General features: G+C 38.4%; 2 protein-coding genes across 2 annotated transcripts in view; one reads left to right on the plus strand and one right to left on the minus strand.

The window, feature by feature from the left end:
• The first annotated feature begins 7417 nt into the window (after positions 1-7417).
• Positions 7418-11887, plus strand: TOMM5 (translocase of outer mitochondrial membrane 5). The gene is made up of 2 exons (XM_034410784.3): positions 7418-7611; positions 9022-11887. The coding sequence occupies exons 1-2, from the start codon at positions 7491-7493 to the stop codon at positions 9054-9056; spliced, it is 156 nt and encodes a 51-aa protein (XP_034266675.1). The 5' UTR covers positions 7418-7490; the 3' UTR covers positions 9057-11887.
• IGFBPL1 (insulin like growth factor binding protein like 1) overlaps positions 11874-17366 on the minus strand; it is a 44111-nt gene continuing 38618 nt past the window's right edge. Inside the window, exons 2-5 of the mRNA XM_034410779.3 lie at positions 16835-16944; positions 15105-15221; positions 13666-13816; positions 11874-12084 (exon numbers count right to left, since the gene is read on the minus strand). Coding sequence (XP_034266670.2) covers positions 13670-13816; positions 15105-15221; positions 16835-16944 — 374 coding nt within the window. The 3' untranslated portion in view covers positions 11874-12084; positions 13666-13669. The remainder of the gene's footprint in view (positions 12085-13665; positions 13817-15104; positions 15222-16834; positions 16945-17366) is intronic.

Genomic DNA, 17366 nt, shown 5'->3' on the forward strand with positions numbered 1-17366 from the left:
AGCTCCCAGCAAGCACTACCATTATTGTATTGCCTCAGAAACCAGACTGAGGAGGATCCAGATAATTAGCATCCTCAATGAAAGATTGAATTAAGACATAGTTCATTATCCCAGAAAGCCTGGATGAGGAACCTTATTTTAAACAAAGTGAAGAACATTTTGTATTCTCAGTGTAATAGGCTTCTACGATGTCCTAGGTGTATTTACACAACTCACTGGTAAAGAAGCATTTCTAATCTCTGGCACATGACTCAGCCATCTTCCCCTAACAATTCTTACCAGGTTTCACCAAGTAATTGATTCACATCTAGGCCAGCATGATTAAATAAGGACGTGGTGACAAGAAACAATAACACTAGCCATCCTTCAAAACAGGAGCAGTTGATCCAGAATCTGTCTTCAGGTGAGATGGATGTTGAATGGATATATATGCCATTTTGCAAACTCATCCTCATGGCTTGTAGAGGGCTTCCCCTCACAATTCTGATACCCAGAATATAACACCGAATCTACCTTTTGAAACAATTGTCTTGGAGGACACCTTGTTGGCAATGGTGATAAAATGAAGGAGAAATATTACATCAGATAAATAACCCACTCCCTAAATATACTTTCTCAGGAATACTGAATTACCATCAGTGGAGAATAGATGTAGCACAGGCTGAACTGTTGCGTTCTTGGTGTTTTCTGAATTTGCTTCTCTTCCTGCAGAACATTTCATGACCAAACTATGTAGTATAAGTTCATGGGACAATGGAGCTTACTGTTATATGTTATAACTTGTCACTCATGCATTGGTCATCTAATGGCTTGAGTACTACAATGCAATCTACAGGGGACTGCCCTTGAAGATTACCTAGAAGTTTCAAATGGCCCAAGAAACAATGCTGTGGGCAATAATGAGCATACTTTGCTATTCCTATGTAACACCTCTACTTTGCGAGCTCCAGTGGCTTTTGGGTGTGATTCAAAGTATTGGTCATTACTTATATAAGCTGTACTTGACCTGGGGTCTGATTACATGAGAGAGTGCCTGGCTCCCATAATATCTGCCTGCTTGATACAATCTGGCAAGTTTGTCGTGCTCTGGGTTCCTTAAACAAATTTTTCTTGAAGTACCCTTGAAGTACAGCTTCTTTGTAGCAGTGCTTGTCCTCTGGAATAAGGTTCCCCCACAAGATTCCTCTAACTTTCTACTTAAGCTTTTATTGCTCTAATCTAGACAGTTCAGAAACCCCAATTTCTCTCAGAAATACAGTTCCTAAGAACAACCACATCTCAATCATCCATCCAATTGACATATCAATCAGAATGTCAGCAGGATCACTAGGTGTAAAAGTTCAAAGACCTGACTTTTCCTGATTCACCTGGGATCTATTAGTCTTCTTGGCAGCCCCATATTAATCAGTTCTTTATCTTGCAGTGCTTCCAAAATCTGAAATATTTAAATGCTAACAAGTAATAATTTGACTACTTCTGTATTGCTAGCAGAAACCAAATGGAACAACAACAACAAAAAAAAAAAAACCGTATTAAACTGTTGTAAATCAAGGACTACCTGTATGGTGTCACTGTATTTAAAAACACAATAAAATCTCACCTTTTAACAGTACTTCTCCATGTCTGTTAGATATACTTTTAAAAATGCATTTCATCTTTGCAAATAACATCTTTGCATTATTTCATACCACTCTACTATCAAAGTTTTCCAGTTTCAGTTCTTCCAGTTTATAAGGATGTCAGTTTTGCAGGTATTATAATTAATTTTGAGAGCCAGTTGGTTTCAGTGGTTAAAGGCATCAATCTAGAAACTGGGATACCTGGCTTCTAATCCTGTCTTAAGCACAGCTGGGTGACTTGGGCAGTCTTTCTCTCTCAGCTCTAGAAAGAAGGCAAGGGCAAGCTATTTCTGAAAATCTTGTCAAAAAAACCTGCATAATTTGTCCAAACAAGTAAGTTAGGACTGACTTGAAGATCTATCTATCTATCTATCTATCTATCTATCTATCTATCTATCTATCTATCTATCTACCTACCTACCTACCACCTAGTTATCTAGCTATCTGCACACCATAATTAACATGTAACCTATCTAAGAGGACGAAGAAATTTTAAATTGTCTCCAAAATATCTATTAAAAAAATTACATTTTATCTGAAAAGATGACTTTTAATTTCAAAGTTGATTCTTGATTATAATAAATTGAAACTGGAAAGAGGAGCAACACACCAATAGAAATTCAGCACACTGATGCTTTGTCAACCCAGACAGACTTGCTGGTTCTCAGAATCCAATCCTGGGAACTTTTCTTTCCCCAAGTAATACATGCAGGCCGAAAATGTTGTGCTTATGAATAGGTATGTATATTCATCAGAAAAAGCTGTATTTCAGAAAAGGTCAGGACAAGGCACTCCAAAATACAATAATGAAATAACCAAGGATTAAAATTTCTTCACTGTAAAAGCATCCCATTTATAAAAATAATTGATCCTGCATCAGGATGTACAGAATATTCCTCCCTGCTTCCAGTAGAAACAACAAAAAAGAAGAAGGGAAAAAAAGGAGTGAAAACAGGTTAGGGTAACAGGTAGCTGCCCTGGAAAGATACTAGATAGAGATAAAATCAGAAAAGTTATCTGGACAGGAAACACAACAAAAGATTGAAATGTGTATATTTTCCAAATAATCCATGTTCTTCAGCAAGTATGTCTACAGTCACTTGCACCTCTCGTTCTTTCTCTTCTCCTTAACATTTGCTTCTATTCTTCTCAGTTGATATAGGATAATATCTCCCTGCATGCAATTCACAAATAATTATTCTGGAGAAAAAGACTTAAATTCTTTATGGAATTTGGCAATCATAATCATCATTCTATTTCTCTGTTGCTCTTCTTATTGAAGCTCAGAAAAATTTAGAAAAGGATTTTGAAAACTGTGAAAGAAAAGCATTAATAGTAAAAGAAACTATTTGAAGGTCAATAAAAAAAAATAGAATTAGGTTAATTTAAAATAAAACCATTTAGGAGGCATCCAGATTGCACTGATCTGCAGTTTTTATTAAGAGAGAACATTAGTAAAGATATGGAAAATAAAAATATAAAGTATAAAAATAGTGTATGTTGAGGGGAAAAAATCAAAATCCATAATAGTGATAGCTTTATTATACCAACTGAACAAAATCACTGCAAAACGTGTTAGAGAAAAACATGGCTGGTTTTATAACCGTTTTACATTGTTTATATTTTAGATGATACGGACAACAACTTTTAGACTTCCAAACTGGATTTTACAATCTGCAAAACAGGTTTAGATATATTGCAAAACAGCTTGACCAAATCCTGTTAGAAAGAAGCAAGCAAATGCCTATGAAATCACCATTTCTGAAAATAGAAATTCAGCTCATTTTTCTCCCATCCCATTATGGTACATACAATTCTAGGATGGTAGAAAACATAAGAGAAATCAACATCATTGCTAGATATAATTTATTATTTTTGGCAACAAAGGTGAATTAAGGCTAATTGGTCAAGTGTGGCTCCTTGTTTGAAAAATGTAGTGTGCCCTAATTCTAGCCACAGAAAATGACTAGAATAAGAGAGACATTCTAGCATTTAATGAGGTGTTTTCAGAATTTATATTTGAAAGGTTCTTCAATTCACCTAGTCTATCAGACACTTTGATTTTTTTGTGTGTGCTTATCTCTTAGTATCATCTCCTTTCATCTTAGCAGTAAATGTCACAGCTCTGTGAGCTGTCTGTAGAAGCTCTCTACTCCTCCACTATGTTCTCCCAAAGGCCTAACTTTCTGGTTCTGCAGCACTTCTAATTTTTGCCAACTGAATGAGTGGGAATGAATTATACATAAACATTAATTGCCAATGTATGAATACTGCTTCCTAGATCTTCCTGTCTTTCTCTATTTGAATGCCCACCTGATGTTCTCAGCAGTGACAAAGCATTTTTAGGATACCACACAAATTTCAGAGAGACCCTCAAGCAGTGAGAAGGCAAACCTTGAAGTTTGCACAGCAAACTTTACACCCAACACGTACATGTTGCATTCAACTCCCAAATCTCAACCTGGTGTTGGAAGAAATGTCCATTTGGGTTCAGTTCCAAGTGGGGGGAAAAGACACTGGAAACATGAAGACTGTTTGGAAAGATGGTTTAATGGTGGAAGAGAGACACAGAGAGAGAGATTTATACCCTCTGTTCGGCTTTGAATTTGAACTTGTATTTTGATTGGTTGTCAGACTCCCATGGGGCCATGCAGTGGTAACTCTGTAGGTGTCTTAAGTCCCAAGTTTAGTTGAGCCTTGCTGGGTGATGATGTAATGAAGGGCCTTTGAGCAATTCCTATTATGGCTCTGCTTGAAGGAGGTAGGTCTTTGTTATGCAGATTAGATTGGCCCAAGCCTTAATGACCCATTAACAAAGGTGGGGTAGGGGGGCTCCTGAGTTTCTGCCTCCCTTTTAGGGGAAATATTCTGCCCTTTTAGTATTTCCTAAAACATCTCATTTTCCTAGGAGAGGAGTGGGTGCTAACTTCCTACACTGGGAAAGCTAGAAAAGAGTTGTACCTTCTCTAGCAGTCATGTGTTTCTCCTTCCCATATTCCTGTAAAGCATAGAATCAAAGGTAACCTGACTATTACATCAGAGTGAGGACCCAAATTCTGAGCCTTTTTTCATTAACTATTTGTAGAACCACTAGAATGGCCTAGCAACCCCAGTTTTAACTCTCGTCCTCATAGCTTTGTTTCTTCCCTGCTATTTTCTATGCCCCAAACCATATAGCAGGGTAACAAGAGTTAGGAGAATGAATTCCTATATTGATTGTCCTTTCAGATGCTCCAACAAGCGTTGGGTTTTATTAATGATTGCTTGTAGTATAAAGCTCCTAGTCAGAGATCACTGATTCTTCAATCAACCAGCTGCCCGATTCTTGTTTTACAATAATTTTTATTAAATAAATTTTAAGAGAATTATTTATTTATTTATTTATTTTATCAGATTTATATGCAATACAAATTTTGGAAAAAAGAATAAAGTTAGTAGTGTTGGAAGAAACATCCTTCTAGGTTCTGCTCCAAGTGGGGAAAACAGACACTGGAAACATGGAGACTGCTTGGAAAGATGGTTTAATGGTGGACAGGATCACATGGCTTGAGTTCCTGAACAGAAAAGGGCAGATACAGTAAATCCTCGGGTTTTTATGCTCTCTCTGGCTTTGAACTTCCTGGGGCCCAGAAAGAGTATCCTGATTGGTTGTCAGACTCCCAGGGGGTGGGGGCCTTGCTGGCTGATGGTCACATGTGCTTCCCAGGTCACATGGGGTGAGTTTCTGCTGCTATTGTGTAGAGGGCTAATCCCATCTTTGGCAATTCCTACTATGGCTCTGCCTGAAGGAGGTAGATCTTTGTTATGTAGAGTAGACTGGCCCAGGCCTTAATGGCCCATTGACAAAGGGTGGGGGGCAGGAAGATGGGAGCTGCTTCAAAACATGCTTATCCCAGGGAAATATAATATTCTGCCTTTTTCATATTTCCTAAAATATTTCACTCTTCCAGGAAAGGGGTGGGTGCTAACTTCCTACAGTAGTAAGTGAATAAATGAAAAAGATGCAATAAAAGAAAAAGAAAGAAAGAAAAAAAAAGGAAAAAAAGTTATAATGAGTTGGCTTGCAACCCGTGATTTTTTTCAGCAAAAAGTCCAAACGATATTTCCAATGACTTCCAATAAATGTAGTTATTGTCCTTGTCCTAATCAGGAAAATCATTTCTGCTAAATATGTCATCTTAGCCAACTATCCCATTATATTTCAGTTTTTTTCCCCATTTTTGTACATGTAATAGTCTTGCAGCAGTTATCATATACAAATACAGTCCCCTAATCCTAAACTTTTTCAACAGCATAAGTGGGTAAAACTGAGGAAGATGGTTGTCATTTTAAATGTTCAATCATATTTTGTAATACTTGATGTAGCATTGGTGGGATTTAAAATGGTGAACACTTCCCCCCCCCCCAGAATTAGAAGTTGCTGCTTGAGGATCTTCACTGCTTAAGGATCTTCAGTGTGGCAGCCCTACTGAGAAGTATTCTGCCTGCAGTTTGGAGCCAGAGACATTCCTTTCCTCTTTGTAAATTGCAATTTTGGGTGGCAGGCAATGCCATATTATTAGATGGAGAGAGATGTGAAGCAGCCGATTTTAGATGACATTAAAAATAGTGATGATGGTAAAGACGATTTGCTGTCATGGATGAAATGAGGTTCTTCCCAATCAAATAGTTACTGTTTGTTGTTCTTTTGAGGGTAGCAAAATGTCTTGGGCCAATTCTGAACAATGCCTGAGCAGTAGCTGCTACAGAAATGTCCATTAATGTCTCATTGATTATCATTGCAAGCATCCAGAATGAAGTCCATATTTTGTCACAATCCAGTTATAGCCAGTTATATTAAAGTGTTCACACTGGGTTGGGCAAACCTATTCTGCAGGTAATTTGTGATCAAGGTCATCAGGATGATGGAATTGTCTTCCAATTTGCTATCTGTCATACTGGCTACATCTATAGATGGATTGGGTAGGTCTCATGTGTACTTTATTCTATATCTAGAATTCTTTACTTTATCATTTATCATTTATTTATTTATTTATTTAATTATCAATCAATTAATTAATTAATTGAATTTATATACTGCCCTACTCCCGAAGGACTCAGGGCGGTGAACAGCCATAGAATAAAACATATAAATACAAAATTTAAAATAAAATAAAACGAATTAAATAATTTGGCCAAAAATCTCTTCCTTTTATTCTTGTAAACAGAAGAAAACAAAGACAAGCTCTGGCACACGAGGATAGTATTTTTTTCAGTCTCAACTTCCCAATCTATGTGCCAAATAGTTATTGAATTTGCAGCATACTGTTGGCTATAACATTGTAATGTTTGTTTTTTCCCCCCTAGCAAAAGTATTATAAAAGTGTAGTTAGAGCACCTTTGCGATTATTTTTTTTATTGCAGATCGAAGCAGGAACCGAAATGTTGCAGCTTAGTAAGGCTGCAATAAACCCGCCCTTCCAATTTTAATTTTCCTGTGCAGAGAACAGGAAAAAAAAAAGTTTACAAGAGACAGGCAGCGGGGCTATTTCACATAATAAGGAAACTATGAGAGAGGAAAAGACGAAACGTTAAAAATCAGAAGAAGAAGAAAAAACCACTTGCGATTTTCTACCAGCCTTAAAGAGACTTTGTTTCATCTCTTAGGATCAGAACCTTCCTTCGGCTCCGGAACTCAAGAATTGAAAAGCGTTCTGCACCGGAAGTGTAGAAGGAGAACTACTATAGTCTTTCCCTTTGGGCGCCGACCGTAGCAAGAAATTTGTCCCTCAATGACATCCGTAGGGAGGGCGGGATTATTTCGAGAGGGAGCCCCTGGGTAGTTTTCTCGGCTCAGGGGAGGAGCGGTGGGCGCCGACGGCAGCGGAGACCATGTTCCGCCTTGAGGGTCTGGGGCCAAAGCTGGACCCGGAGGAGCTGAAGCGCAAAATGCGCGAGGACGTTCTCTCTTCGATCCGCAACTTCCTCATCTACGTAGCCGTGCTGCGCATCAGTGAGTGCCTCCCGCGCGCACATCTGGGGCGGCGGCGGCGGCCACGTGCTGGGGATTTTCCTTGCTGCAAAACCGGGATTTAGGAGCGACCTTAACGTTGGGGTGTTTTTTTATACGGGCATACAAGGAGTGGCTATGTAGCATTTCATGCCATTAGAAGATGCGGGGCGGAATAGTGGCTAAGGGGTACTTTGAAGTAGATCCAGAGGGGAATTGGATTCAAGGCAACTCCGGCTCATGGGAGGTCATTGGGGGACCTTTGGCCAGGCATGCCTCGGTGCAGCCCTAGGGGAAAATGGGAAAGGCGGTGCTATGTTTGCTGGTTGGTGTTAAAGCAGATTATTTATTTAAATTTATTGGCTGCCTAATCTCTGACGGGCAAGGGATGAGTTACTCACGCAAGGAATAATACATGCTAATTTGTTTCAAATAAGTAAAGTTAGTATAAATATTTATGTGGCTGTCTTACCTTAAACCAAACTCTGGAGGAATCGCAACCCAAGGATGAAAACAATGTAAAATTTAAAAAAAACAACAGAAAAATGATAACCAGGAAAACCTGGTGCTGTCGCTAAATTTTGTACACTTGATCTTAGCCAAAAGGCCGAGAAGCGAAGTCGCTAAATTTTCTAATGCAGCCCACAACACTTTCCTCCGTTCACATCTTCCATAGCAGAGGTATTAATCCAAGTTCAAATCCAGAGTGTTATTACATGGCAGCAAATAAATAAATAAATAAATAAATAAAAAATTTAAAGATCACTGTAATTTAATAGATGTCTTCATTCTTGCAGCTGAGATATAAGGACACTACTCTAATACAGTATTTCATAAAGTCAGAGTCTTGGACAGGTAGCAGTTCTTTGAAAACTGCCAAACTGAGTTCCAACAGTAGATACCCAGAAAGTGCAGTAGAGAAAAAAAAAATCTTTCAATGGGCCTGCTTACCATTTGGCACTTGAGAAATAATGCCCTTCTGTTTTGTTTTGCATTTTGAAAATATCTCTCTAGTATTTCGCAATTTGTACATCTGTATTATATAACTTTAAAGTTAGGTATTGAATATACACTGATGCCTTCAGAACAATAGAGGTGCTCAAGAAGTGGAAAGCTCAAATTTGTTTTCAGTGCAATTGTCTTAAATCTGCTTTTTCAAGATCAGATTGATTAGTGCACTACTACAGAACATCGTGGCTCATCACCATGGGGAAGAAACTAAGTAAAAAAAAATTTTACTAGAAAATTTACCATGGTGTAGTTACACTTATATAGGACATTCATTGTCAGTTGCCTATACTAAGAGAATACCATCACTTACCATCCTCCTCATTTAGCTAAACTTAAATCAGGAATCGAGATCTAAATGCCTCATTTTGTTTGTTGAGAGCATTATTGTGTTTCTTTCCATAGCTCCATTTGTTTTAAAGAAGCTGGACAGCATATGATAGTAAAAGCTTCAAGGATTGCCTACATGGAAGACCAAGCTGGACTGAATGCTTTTCTAAGAACAGACTATAGATAAGTGACTCCATATCCTAAGAGATGGATCCTGAACATTTCCATATGAAGATTGTTGAACAGCTGAAAAAGTAAAATATTTTTTGTCACTCTTCTTCCCGTGTGCCAGACTTGTGTTCTTCTTGCCTTCATGTGGTGCAATCTTTTTCTTATTCTGAGCTTATAATCAGGCCTGATTTCAGAAAGCTACTAAATATGCATTGGAATATAATTATATCTGAAGTGTAAACAGTGATATTGTTGTCACTATAAAGTCTCCATGTAAAACCTTATGGATATATCCTGAAAGATTAAAATAAATGGAGTATATATATTAATGATAGTGTTCTGCAATATTTCCAGTCAGATTAGTTAAACTACTTCTTTCGTACTGCATCCTTTTTGTTAAGTTCTGACACTTAAAGATGAGAAAAAAAAAACACCATACAGCACTGTGCTTGAAGCTTTTCAAAAGATCAAAACCAGGTAATGCTAAATTGAGCCAAAAGCAAAGCTGACTACTTTTCCTGTTTTTCTTGTTTGCGATGGCACTCAGTTTTGTTAAGCAATCAAGCAAAAAAAGAAAAAGTCATGGAGTAGACAGAACAATTTGGTTATGATTAAAATGTAGGCTCATCTAATGAAGTTGCTTGTCAGGTCAGAGAGCAAAAAAAGGAAGAATACCATACTGTGATGACTTATACAATCACTGCTGCTAAATGGGGAGATAGATACTAGTTTAGTCATGACTTTCATATTAAAAACTGGAATTGCGCCTACATTGATGTGCCTGCTCCCTAAAATCTTGATTTGAAATGAACCAAGATCATAGTCAACCTATTGATACTGTCTCCCTTGAGATCAATGAAGAAATTAGATGTAGCTTCAGAAGTTTTCTTTTTTCTTTTTAAATATTAAATTAATGGAGGCTAGGTCAGCCAGATAATCTAACTGGAAGATAGCAGACCTTGGTATCCAGATGCCATTTACAAAAAGGAGACACTCTCTTTCATATCCATGTCAGCTTCTTCCAGAAACGAGTGACTGGCAGGGGCTTTCATTTCATTCAAAAAGCAGTCCGGGTTATGTGTATGAGGCTGTTTTCTTTTCCTATTTTGATTTCTCTTAGTGACTTGTTTTCTGTAATTCGTTAGTGACAACTCAAAATGAAATCATGTGAATATATCATGTGAGCATTTCCATAAATGAAAGCAGCCACCAGATGTCAAAGCTAAATAGCAATCGTTTTCCTAAGAAAAGTGGTGTGGTCATTTTTAAATAGGGATTTCATTTGTAGTTTCATGATTTTTTGGTCATTTTAAAAATCAGATATGAATTTTTAGGGAAAAGATTCCCCCCCCTCCCCCCAGGAATGCCTCTAGGTTCCATCAAAATCTGAGGACTATTTTTGGAAAATAAAAACTAGGTAGCTGAAATTTAAGGGTTGCTTTGTGTTGAAGTGTACCTACCTAATCAAAATATAAAAGTAAACTCGGGAATGAGAAGATAGAATAACAGGGGTTTGTCTTCTACTAAATGGGTATAAGCATGCAGGAAACTGCAGTTTAATTGCGAGATTCCATCTTTTCTATTGCATTTCAAAACCTGTCATAACATCTTTTACCTTGGGCAGAGAATACTGCTAGATTAAAGGCATTATTCTATAATAAGACAAGCAACAAAGATGATAAAGATGAAACAGTATGTTCTCAAATTTAGTGCACTTTTAAAGATGTAAAAGTATAATAGGGTTGAAAGACTTTGGAGTCTTCTAGTTCAGCGCCCATATTCAAGCAGGAGACCCTATAGCTGTAATGGCGAACCTATGGCACGCCTGCCACAGGTGGCACGTGGAGCCATATCTATGAACATGCAAGTGTTGCCCTAGCTGAGCTCCAGCACGCATGTGTGTGCCGGCCATCTGATTTTCAGGCCTTCCCGGCCCACCAGAAGTAGGTAAATGGGTCCTTTCCCGGCCTCCGGAGTGGTGGGGAAGGCCATTTTTGCCCTTTTTGCCTGGAGAGGGCAAAAAACGGGCCTACTGGCTATCGCGTGCCAAAAGCAGTGGGAATGCAGGGGGGTCGTGGGCGCATGCACAGGGGGAGCGGGGCGCATTGAATTATGGGTATGGACATGTGCACACGTGACACCCCCCCACTCCCCCTGCTTTTGGGATGTGACAACAAAAAGGTTAGCCATCACTGCCCTATAGCATTCTGGAGGGATGTGCGTGTGTTTGTGTGTATTTTATTGACACATGTTGTAGGTTCTATAGGACAGGAGTCCTATTCAGAATCCAGTTCAGAATTTGTAATGCTCAAGTTGATTGCCAATGTATTGATTGAACTGTTGGGCTGGGGAAACAAGATTCAATTCCACACAAGCCATAAAAACTCGATGACTTTCAACCAGCAATTCACTCAATCTACCGTACAAGTTGTTGTGGTTATATAATGAAGGGAAGTTCCTGCATAAGGGTTTTGGAAGAAAGATGAATATAAATCTAGCAAATTTCAGTCAAGTGGTTAAACTAATGCATTAAAATACAATATTATTTTTGATATTTCTCATTTAGTAGGCCATTTAGTTTTATGGACAAAAATGATGGAGAATCGATTGCTTAGTGAAGGGAGAGCTTCAATGAATATTTTCTTCATGTCTCAGTTTTAAATGGCCCTGAATACATTAATGTTTTGCCAGTTAATTTGTTGCTATAGTAAGTTGTAATGTTTCCTAGATGTTACTTAAGCGTGCCAATAAAAACATTTTTTTAAAAAAACATGCTTTTATTATGTCTTTGTTCCATACTAACTACATATTCAATATTCATCAAACACTAAAAAGGAGGTACAAATATCACCATTACTCAAGAAAAGATTGAGACAGTGTCTTCTAGTCTTCAGAAAGTAAGAAAGCAATCACTAATCCATTGGTGTCTAGATTGTGTTCAATTCTGATCCCACTGGAGGATGTTTCCTAAACAGATGTGAGGGAAGGAGAGAAAAAAAAATAACTTGTGGCATTCACAAATAATACTTATATGCAGTTTTACAGAAAATTAATGTGGAGGCTTCTGATAATTCAGAAGGCTGAATTATCCTTCAGTTACAGACAAATAATTGGTTATAATTCAGTTTATTGCCTCATTCTTGATTGTTCTTTTTCTACACACACTCCTTATGTAACCCACCAATTTTCTTTCTGTGTCCAAAGTGCATAATCATCTTCTTTTCACCCCTATCTTTTAGCTCCTATTTTTATCAGACCCTAAAATGCACTTTCTCCTGTTTCACCATATTCCTACCTGCTCTGGTTTTCTGTTTTCCTTTTAAGGTGAAGTGTTAGATTTCAACTTTGGCTAGCATTCACTGATCTTGCTTTGTGTAGCAGCTACAGCCAAAACTATTTGCATAATGTGTATGCAAATGAATGTGGACTGTTTGCAGAATGATAGTCTGGCAGTCATATGCCAGAAAATGTGCATCAACTGCTGTACTTCTCAAACATATGGACTAGTTCTTGGAAAAATGTAGAATACCGGTAGTATCATTAATACTGTAGAGCATGGGTGTCCAACCTTAGCAATTGTGGACTTCAACTCCCAGAATTACCATGCTGACTAGGGAATTCTGGGAGTTGAAGTCCATAAGTCTCAAAGTTGCCAAGGCTGGACAACCCTGATATAGAGTCTCCATATAAGGAACTACAAATACAGTGAGAAAAAATTGCAATTGGCTCACAAGCTGTTATTTTGGCCTATAATAGCATGTTTCTGTGCAGTTAATAGATTAAAGGCACAAACAGTTACAATGCAATAATAAAAAGGTGCTGCTGTATCCCCCATATCTTAATTGGAGAAACATGTATGCTACCAGGTCCCCTTGTCCTGTTCTCACTACTATCTGGTGAGCATCAAGCAGTTCATTGCTCCAATAAGACTGTCATAGTTTTCTCTCCTTCCTTTTCTGAGAAAGTTAAGTCAACCAATCTGCCTTTACAGGTTTTCTCCATTGAAATCCATCATGCGTATTATGAAGTTGAGGATAACAACCCCCAATTACCCCAAGATAAATCACTGCTGCAAAAGGTCTCATTTCTGAGATGCTTCCATACTTTTAGAGATTAGAATTGAAGGGACGGCCATATAGTGGCAATTTCCAGCAACATTTTCATAGTTCTTACAATGCCTTGACTTTGCCTATAGTGAAATGTACATTCATTCTGCTTGACAGCACTAGGCAATGATACCAACTTAATTTTCTTTTTTGAAAAGTTAGAAATTCAACATACCCAATGTAGGATAAAAGCCTTTCAAAGAATAACTCCTGTAAGGTGAGTTCTGGGGAACATGGTGTGGAAATTGCAACCATGTGGCTTATAAATGTTCCATGGAAATTAAGATCTATTTGCCTTTACGTTGAAACAGACTTGTAAGCTTCTTTTCCCCTTTTTTGTTCATTTTATTATACCAACTTTGGCTATCAAAAAAAGGCAGGCATTTATATTCATTTAAAAAGGCATTTCTAACAACACGGAAGATAAAGGGATCAAGGTTACCTTGCTACTTCATGTCTTCTGATGCTGGGAAGTGATCCTTATTTTTACTTTGGTGTAGGACTTTAATAGTCCCCTCTGCCTGCGTTTCTCCCACCATATTTGTGGCATGACACTGGTAAACACCCTCGTCATCTTTTGTCAGTGGATTAATCTAGGGGAAAAAACAAGCACACAAAACATTCTCTCTGTGTTTTTTCCCTTTGCATACCTATAATCCAGGGGTGGGTTCTACTTACCTTTACTACCGGTTTGCAATGGGAACTCGCGTGCACATGCTTCTGCGCATGCGCAGATCATCAATTATGACAACCGGGCAGGTGGGCGGAGCCTCCTGCCACTTTTACTACCGGTTCTAAAGAACCGGACAGAACCGGGAGCAACCCACCACTGCTATAATCCCTTTTTATATTGTTTTCAACAGAATCAGGGACTGAAAAACCTCTTCCTGATAGCATCATTTAGTGAATATTTGGGTACAGCAGTTCCTTTGCTATTTAAGAATGATAATTCTTGTGAAATGGTAAGTCCTCTCCTTGTATGCCAGGTATAAATATTATTTTGATCAGTCCAGAACAGACTTGATAATTTCCTGGCAATCAATTGGGAAAAACAGCCTTGTCTACTGTCCCAAAGGTGCTTTTTTTCAAGAGGCAACTGTACTTTCTGGTTTTTCTTTGAAGACGTTTTGCTTCTCATCCAAGAAGCTTCTTGAGCTGAAGAAGCTTCTTGGATGAGAAGTGAAACGTCTTCAAAGAAAAACCAGAAAGTACAGTTGCCTCTTGAAAAAAAGCACCTTTGGGACAACCATGACCTGGATGTCTGAGAATCTCCATAAACCTTGTCTACTGCATTGCTTATTATTTCAAGGTATACAGCTCCTATAGAATTAGTAGTAAATATTACATTAAAATCCAATATAATCAGCTGCAATCATCAAAAGTAAAGGCTGAAAAGGGTAGGACCATGATGATAGGAATAAATGGGATGAGACTTCCATCAAAAAAAAAAAAGGAAACAAAATGAAATAAAGAGAAGAAACCATATTGGAGGGGCTACTAGATTGATAGCAAACTTCAGCTTCCCTCTCACTCCTTGCTTCCCCACCCACCCAACTTTTATTTTGATATCGCTCTATCCTTGCTTTTTTTCCCATTGTTTATTATATTGTTCCTTTACTTTCCTACTGTTATATTTACACTTTTCATTTCTTCATTTTTGTTGTTGTAAGATGCCTAGAGTAGCCCCACGGTGAGATAGGTGGTGAATAAATTTGACAAATAAATTTGGCTTTTATACCACAAGTCGCTGGTTTAATCACGCTCACTGATGACATACAATCCTGATGGACCATTCACCAAAGAAATGAGATCCTACACATAAAAATTATTCCATGTCCCAGTAGCTGTCCCATTACAAATTGCCCCTTCTGACATACTTACCAAAACCCAACCTGTGCTCTCATGCTTAGAAGGACCACCTCTAACCTGAACAGCCATGTTAACTCTGTCTCCGGGCAATTCTTCTAAAAGCCTAACTCCCTTTGGGGACTCAGTGACCTGTGGGATTTAACCAAGACAGCATATTTGAAAGAGATTCATTGGCTTAAAATTATGTATATGTTTTATTTAAACATTTGTGTATAACAATTTTTATTTCAAAAAATCTTGAGGCTTTGTTTAATGGAGAATATTTTGAAGCTCAGAGTTGAAATGAAAGTTCCTTGGTGCTCTCTGAGCTTAGTTATTTTCTTGCTTTGTTTAATATTACGGTCTCATCATAACCTTACATTCCAATACCCTAAGACACTTTAGTGGATGTGGTGGCTCAGTGGCTAAGATGCTGAGCTTGTCGATCGAAAGGTTGGCAGTTCAGCGGTTCGAATCCCTAGTGCCGCGTAACGGGCTGAGCTCCCGTTACTTGTTCCAGCTTCTGCTAACCTAGCAGCTCGAAAGCACGTAAAAAATGCAAGTAGAAAAATAGAGACCACCTTTGGTGGGAAGGTAACAGCGTTCTGTGCACCTTTGGCGTTTAGTCATGCCGGCCACATGACCACGGAGACGTCTTCAGACAGCGCTGGCTCTTCGGCTTTGAAATGGAGATGAGCACCGCCCCCTAGAGTCGGGAATGACTAGCACATATGTGCGAGGGGAACCTTTACCTTTACCTTTAAGACACTTTATTTGCTATAGCTGTCATATTCCTTTTCCTAGCCTACCATTACTCAAAACTCCCCTTTCCTGGGATATTCATAGGCTTAACCATCTAATATATGATGAACAGTTGGAGGCCCCTGAACCATTTTTTTCATCCTCAGAGCTTCTTCTGGTATCGGCTGCCAAAAATCAAGAGCATCATGAGAAAGGAAACACAAGGCATTTGTTGTGCAAGTCCTAAAATAGCCACAATGCAAAGATTTATTTAAAAATAATAGAGAAGCCTTGCCATACACATCTTGTATCATTATCTCACCCACTGCAATCCTTCAGCCGCCCAAAAAATGGTACTGACTGCTGATCCAACAAAAAGGGTGAGAATTTACCTCTGTCATGACAGTCTCTTCTAACATTATATATTCAAGAATAAACAGAGCTCACTGAATTTAAAATATATTTTATCTTCAGGATCTAAATGCTTTTGTCAGCTCCAGTTAATTAAGGGTAAAGAAAAACTGTTAATAATAATACATCCAATTAAAGGGCTACTCTGCACTCCTGCAGGATTTTAATGGAACCTTTAAGATTCATTCTATGAATACCTCTATATCCTGTAGTACAGTGGACTAAAGCACTGTTATTAACATCTGCTCTTGCAATTACTGCAAGTTCAAATCTCACCAGGCTCAAGGTTGACTCAGCCTTCCATCCTTTCTAAGGTAGGTGAAATGAGGACCCAGATTGTGGGGGCAATAAGCTGACTTTGTATAAATATATAAAAGTATGAAGGCTATTACTTAACGCATTGTAAGCCGCCCTGAGTCTACGGAGAAGGGCAGCATATAAATTAAAGATTAAAAAAAAATTGTGTTGTGGGTTCTAGAAGATCCAGGATCAACTGAATATAGATCACAACCTATTCTGTAAGTAAGATACTGCTTGAGTCAGAAGTATGCCTGGCATGGATGTAGCTGCCTGATTCAGCCAACTGGCATTTAGAAGGACCCTTAACCTACTTTCTTCCAAGTGATGATTGGTGTTGGAACTGCTTTCACCTCACAGGACAGATAGACCTGGGCTCCAGTTACATTGTGAATCCTTTTCGGTGGCACAACTATAGCAGGAGCTATAAGAAACAGAGATATATAGCATTTTAGAATTACAGGTAGTCCTCAACTCCTCAACAGTTCATTTAGTGACCGTTCAAAGTTACAACAGCACTAAAAAAAGTGACTTATGACCATTTTTCACAATTACAGCCTTTGCAGCATCCCCGTGATCATATGATCAAAATTCAGATGCTTGGCAACTGGTTTGTATTTATGACGGTTGCTGTGTCCCAAGATCATGTGATCGCCTTTTGCGACCTTCTCACAAGCAAAGTCAATGGGGAAGACAGGCTCACTTAATGAACGGCTTACTAATCAACTGTAGTGATTCACTTAACAACTGAGGCAAGAAAAGTCGTAAAATGGGGCAAAACTCACTTCACAAACGTCTCACTTAACAACAGAAATTTGGGGCTCAATTGTGGTCGTAAGTTGAAGA

The sequence above is a fragment of the Pantherophis guttatus genome, chromosome 2, assembly GCF_059756535.1.
Source record: "Pantherophis guttatus breed Tessera chromosome 2, ASM5975653v1, whole genome shotgun sequence".
NCBI classification, from domain to species: Eukaryota; Metazoa; Chordata; class Lepidosauria; order Squamata; family Colubridae; genus Pantherophis; species Pantherophis guttatus.

Bases quoted from the DNA above. Each gene is read 5' to 3' on its own strand.
- TOMM5 (XM_034410784.3), top strand. From the start codon at position 7,491: ATGTTCCGCCTTGAGGGTCTGGGGCCAAAGCTGGACCCGGAGGAGCTG. The intron at 7,612-9,021 runs GTGAGTGCCTCC...TTCTTTCCATAG, and splicing joins CGTAGCCGTGCTGCGCATCA to CTCCATTTGTTTTAAAGAAG.